At 35.0% G+C, this 6,089-nt stretch overlaps 1 protein-coding gene across 1 annotated transcript; it reads right to left on the reverse strand.

Moving 5' to 3' along the window:
• Positions 270-5,303, reverse strand: LOC18771951 (MLO-like protein 3). The gene is made up of 15 exons (XM_007206603.2): positions 4,927-5,303; positions 4,755-4,812; positions 4,398-4,609; positions 4,127-4,243; positions 3,113-3,173; positions 2,856-2,950; positions 2,674-2,748; positions 2,484-2,575; positions 2,050-2,099; positions 1,925-1,965; positions 1,641-1,814; positions 1,500-1,535; positions 1,180-1,247; positions 994-1,054; positions 270-804 (listed from the first exon to the last, which is right to left on the reverse strand). Exons 1-15 carry the CDS (start codon positions 5,059-5,061, stop codon positions 427-429), a joined length of 1,653 nt encoding a protein of 550 aa, XP_007206665.1. The 5' UTR covers positions 5,062-5,303; the 3' UTR covers positions 270-426.

Raw genomic sequence — 6,089 nt, forward strand, 5'->3', positions numbered from 1 at the left:
TTCTTTGCATTGAACCAGGATAAAAATTACAATTCTTTTCTGCAGTAAAGTTTTTCTTCTTTTTTAAAGATTTTTTATTTTATTTTATAAAAGTTACCGACTCGGCCATCAATTAAAAGATACAGATGGATAAGTCGAACGGGGGTTACCATAGTTGTTGTGGCCCTCCTCCTTCCGCCCTTGGCATCCAAGATTGAAACCCCAAGGTTTCTTTCCTCTCAATATAACAAAAAATATATACATGTAGATAATGAATTACTCGAAATATGAAAAAAAAAAAAAAAACATTAGCAATTATATAGGTATGGTCAAATTGACATGAGAAATCTCAATACTCTAATGGAATAATCCTATTTATCATACTTGCTTTGATGTGCTTTTGTTTTGCTTATATGGGTATTTTGTCAACAAAAAAAGAGTTTTTGTTCAAGTTTGTGTTGTGGTCACTTCCGGCATTTCCATATATACCTCACTAGATGAAACATTACTAGCTAGTTCAATTTCATTTTGCCCTACTCTTTGTTGATGATCTTCCACAATTTCTTGGTTGTCATCAACAGTCTCAGTTTTTCCAGGAAAATTTTGGGTGAGTTCCGCAAAAGTTAGCTGCCGGCGATGAGAAGAGGAGTCCGGGGAGTTCATGATTCCCCTACTGCTTCCTACAGTAGTAGAATCTTCGTCATGGCCAGATTGTGAAGAGTCTTGTTTCTTTTTCCTCTTTTTCTTCACTTCAGCGTGCCACTGCTTCATAACATTTGCTGTTTGCTCTTCAAGCACTGCTGCACTCTTGAAATTTGATCCCATCTGCAGGAAATAAGAACGCTTTCTTATCAGACAATCTGACATGTTATGTTATCGAAACCATTAATTTAACCATTGGCAATATAGGGCTTGTTGGGACGTGAGGCTCAAATTAATCATTTGGGGACACAATGTAACATATTATCCGACAAGAGAAAAAACTTATTTGTTCATGTCTGTAGGAATGCATACCTGAGTCACTAGGGCATAGAGTGGAAGAGTAATGTAACTGCACATCACTTGAACAGTGACCCTGCAGAAATTCGTTAACAATTAATTAGGCAGCTTGATTTAAAATTTTACCAAATCTGTGTAGTGGCAACATATGTAAATGAAGAGTAATTAAAGCACACCATGGAAGATGAGCATGGCACTTACGCTAAGACCACCCGTATAATGATAATCTGTATGTGTTCATGGTAGCAAGAGTGTATCCCAAATTGTAGCTGAAGTTAATAAGAAAAGAGAGAGGTAAAGAAAATGTTTTAAGTGAACTAAACACGAATAATGTTCTTTTAATAAACAATTTGACGTGTTATGTTGTCACATTGTTAATCCGAACATAAATTCATATAAAAATTCACATGATTAATAGTTTGGTTCAAATTAACAATATGATAACATAATGTTTGCAAAGGGACATTTTAAAATACTAAATAAAACGAACATGATTAGTTCAAGTTGAAATAGGGACGCACCGTGACCCAAATGAAGAAAGCAAGTTCAAATGCATTCTGGAAAAAATGAAAGCAAATTAGTCGGATGATCGGATCATAATAATTAACTTAGGGTAATCAAGCATTAGTTATGGAGTTAATCACGAAGAAGACCAATTATACCATAAACAAAGTGAGATGTACAAGGGTCAAGACGAACTGTGGTTGACTGAACCAGAAGTGACTGTCCTTTGGTTGCACCAAAGGAGTTCCTTTTATCACGTTATTCTGATCATGAAGTTGATGAGCCATTTGTGCAACTACTACTTCAAGTTTGGTTCCAAGAACCAGCACTATCTACCAACACATAACACATAATTAGCGACTAATTAAGAGAACAAATAGTAATTAAGTAAGAACAGAACGAGCAAGAGAGAGTTTAGTTAAGCTTTAGACTTGGTACATACAATTAGTGGCAAGAATGAAACCCAGAGATACACCTGCCAACCTGTTTAATTAAGTTAATACCATTAATTCAGTTATTTTTATTAATTAAAGAAGTAAATGACTTGGATGGTGCTTAATTACTTACCATGCACGTCCAGAAAGATGAAGATGACGACTATAAACCACATGAATGGGCTGTCAAATGATGTACGCACACAATTAGCCAACATGAATTAATTTAATAATATGGTAATTAAGTTGTTATAAAAGGAGTAAGATTGGTTCATATGGGCACAAATCATAATTCTAGTAACGCTACATGTATCATTTTAATTTAATTACCGATCGCATTACTAATTAGATTTAACTTTATAGGGATAGACCGTAGAAGTTGAATCTAATCTCTAGGAGAGATGTAGTCAGTAATACGGTGGATTTATATACAACTCAGTCACATTTATAATTTATCACATTGTAACTATGCATCTCACGCAATGTAGGATTCGTATATTTATGTGAACGATGCGATCAGAATTATGTGTTAGAAATAATTTTAGGGTTATGGATAGAATTGCCAACCTGATGCCAACAACAGCTTTGAAATCATCCTCCAGCGAACGTTGAATGTAGTTTTGGAAATCGAATGCATTTTTGTTTGTGGACAAATGAGTCTGAAAATTTTGTTATCAACAATGATCACAAGTAGAAAGAAAAATAAAAATGAGATATTTTAATTTGTGTATAAATATATTTATTTATTTATACTCACTGAAACGAAACCGTGGCGTAAAGTGAGATAATCAACTTTTTCCACTGAATGGAAGAATTGCCGGAAGAAGCACCTCTGCATGTATATAATTAACAAATAATTAATTAATTATAATAAAAACTGATCATGATTCATGAGAGCTGCATATATGTTAATAAAATAAATAAAATAAAAAAACTCACAATCCACATTTGAATAGATGTCCCTGTTCCTGTACGAGAAGTCATATGTCTACGACCAAATGTGGTCTGCCTTGTAAACCTAAAACGATTAGGATCTATAGGAAAAAAAAGAAAGAGAGAAAAGGTTGAATTAGTTGTTGTATTACATTGAAATATAAATGCCAGAAAAACTATTTGTTTGTTTGAATTAAACGATATGTTATTAGTGTTAAACGATGTTTCAAATTCGAACGTCCTCTCCTATTATTTTAAATTACCATTTGCGACTTGGTATTCCACCGTCTGAGTTTCTTTTTCCCATGCTTCCCAACGCCTCATCTGTCAATAAATCACAAAAAAAAAAAAAAATTATTTAACGCATAGAAGTGCTGTACCATTGGAGTTAAATTTGTAATTTTTATTTGGATGAACAATTTGTAATAAAAAAAATTAAGTGGCTCTTAAATCGTGTAACTCACAAGTGACCACCACATATTATTTTATGACCATGTAATAAAATAATATGTAACACCAAACCAATAGCCTACATGCAATAATTAAAAATTTAACATACTATTTTTCTTTGACTAGTTTGGAATGACACTTGGGCTAATGGTGTGTGATCCGAATCTTAATGCATCTTTTTGGGCTGTTACCTACTAATCTAACTTTTCAATGGGGTGGCGTAAATTGACTTCACACACCCAAGTGCAACATTTTCAATGTAAACAAAAACACTGTTAAATGCTTCAGGTTGGAAGGTACTCCAAAAGGGTTCAAAAATTCAGTTTCTAGAAGTTTCAATATTGCATTAGCTGAAACATGGTCGTTGAGGTTGTTGATAGGGGTGTAGTTAGTAGTAGAATTCTATAGTGCGGGTCTTATTAGATGATGTCCTATCTCTCAATCGTTGGATCAAATAATGATTCGCAGTTAGTTAACTACACTGGGGTGGGCTTATCACCTATATGGCTGAGACTTATGCAGATTTGTTTTGGGTGATTCTAAGCACACCCAACTTTTTTTTTTCTCTGGACACCCCACCCAGTTCCAAAGGCGTTTTTAGTTTCCTACGAATAATTCTTTGACGAACGACTATCGTGACCACTGCGAGCTTTCGAGCAGACAAACGAAAAAGACAAATCTAGAAGTCCTGTTATATAAACATAATGCATTGCATACATCCAAGTTATACTTTTGTATTGTTTAGTGGGGTGAGAGCCATCAGACTTTGTCCAATCACAAAATATATTACAGCAACCAAAAGAAAAAAAGTAAAAAAAAAAGCATACCTTGGCCCTTCCTAAAGCCATGGTGAGAACACTATACACAATCTGCATAACTGCTAACACAAAGATGAAATTGTTAAGCTGGTTGAGCCCCCCTTGTGATATAAACGAGGTTTTCCCCTGCAAATTCAATTCAATTTTAATAGAATTATAAAAAAAATAAATTAATGAAATTAAAGTAACAAAATAATTAAAAAGTAAATTTAGGTTTTACCCAAAAAAGACTTTCACTTTTAAAAAAAGCCAAAACTTTTTCAAAAAATTATGTACTTACCTGGGATTCACAGTGATCCACAGAAGAAGTTGCTGCTAGTCTTCTTTCCATGAATTGAATGGGCTCTAAACCAAGTGCTTTGGTGGTTTTAGTGGGTGCAGTTTTTCTACAGGGAAGCATGGTATATGCAATCTTGGTGGGTATGCATATTTTGGATATGGACCTTTGTGACACTGTCAGAATTAGGGACATGAAACCCAGCAGCATAAGCACTGCATGCACCCAACACAAAAAAAAAACTAATTCAGCAAATTTTATCAATTAGAACATACATTCTGCAAAATTGTCCAAGTGATGAGGCATTCGGGAAAATTGGTCGGAATTAGGATAGGTCATGGGTTCGATGGTTTTGCTTACCTGATTTGAGCTTCTCTATGGCCTCGAACAAGGCATTTTTTTTACGTTTTTTGAGCCACTGCATCATCAAATACATGAACAAAAAGAAGAAAAAAGGGAGGGTGTAATTAGTGAAATCAATTTCAACACAAATATGATGGTAATTTCTTACGAAGGGTCATTAAATACATACTTGGCTAAGGAGATCGATCAAGTGCTCTATAAAGATAGAGAGAAAAATGAAGACGAGGCAAACTGTTGCCAAAGCCCAAGTGGGTGTGTCTTGAAGTGAGCGGCTGGATGCTGATGCTGATCCTCCAGAAGCCATACTTGCTATGTGTTCTTGAGGGAAAAAGAGTCAGCATCAACGGAGGAAAGGAATTAATGAAAGAAGAGATGAGCTGAAGAACCCACGGAGAACGGTGCTTGAATTGAAATACTTGAAGCAAAGCCAAGGAGGGGGGACCAATCAGAGTTGAAAGATGAAACGTTCAAATCTTCTGTGCTGCTGTGACTTTTTTTGGGCGTTCCAAGTCCAAAGGTTCTAAGCAAAACCTGCATCTGTGAAGGTCGTATCTATTAAACATGGTTTGACACGGTTTTTGGTCCCATTTGAAAACCATAACTTCGCAATGCGCAAACGTCCAAATGTGGGTGGTTAGAGCAGGTGGTTCCATTTATTTTGGGCAACCTTCTTTATCACTGCATGAATGCTTTAGGACAGTCAAATTATTGTTGTCACGCATTCGCTTCTGTTGACCAGACTAAGATGATAATCGGATTAGAAGAGCAAATTGGTCCATATATTTCGAGTCGGGATCTCCTATCCCCAATTTACATGTCCCTCTTCCCTTATCTCTTATTTCTTTGATTGACACTTGTGTGAATTTATTTATTGAAGAAGCATTATATTTTGCAATATTCGTGTTTCTCTTATCTGATCCGTCAATGAAGTCTAATTCAATGAAAATGGGCTTTAACTTGTCCATTATTAATAGAAGTTAGATGAAAGTTTGAACTTACGTATATGTCAAATTGTAAGACATCGTGAAATTCGATTCATTAATTGTAAAAAAAAAATTTAGTCCACGAGGAGGTAATTACGAAAGAGTGGAAAATTCAGGTAGTTTTATGGCTAATTTTTTTTTTCTTTTCAAAATTAATACTGTAGCGATCAATTTGCAAAAGGCCTCACAGTCACAATTTAATGCATGCGCAGGACTACAGTTATAACTTCCCGTCTGAATTTTGTGGGGTTTGAACTTTGTTGAACATATTTAAATTGGGTCCGCACACAAGAGACTGCCTGATTCTCTTATATTGCCATATAAGAGAAAGTGATTCTCATTGCGTTGC

The sequence above is a fragment of the Prunus persica genome, chromosome G6 (genome assembly GCF_000346465.2).
Source record: "Prunus persica cultivar Lovell chromosome G6, Prunus_persica_NCBIv2, whole genome shotgun sequence".
In the NCBI taxonomy this organism is placed as follows: domain Eukaryota; kingdom Viridiplantae; phylum Streptophyta; class Magnoliopsida; order Rosales; family Rosaceae; genus Prunus; species Prunus persica.

Bases quoted from the DNA above. Each gene is read 5' to 3' on its own strand.
- LOC18771951 (XM_007206603.2), bottom strand. From the start codon at position 5,061: ATGGCTTCTGGAGGATCAGCATCAGCATCCAGCCGCTCACTTCAAGAC. The intron at 2,100-2,483 runs GTTGGCAATTCT...ATCATTTGACAG, and splicing joins AAAGCTGTTGTTGGCATCAG to CCCATTCATGTGGTTTATAG. The intron at 1,815-1,924 runs GTATGTACCAAG...ATGTGTTGGTAG, and splicing joins TTTCATTCTTGCCACTAATT to ATAGTGCTGGTTCTTGGAAC.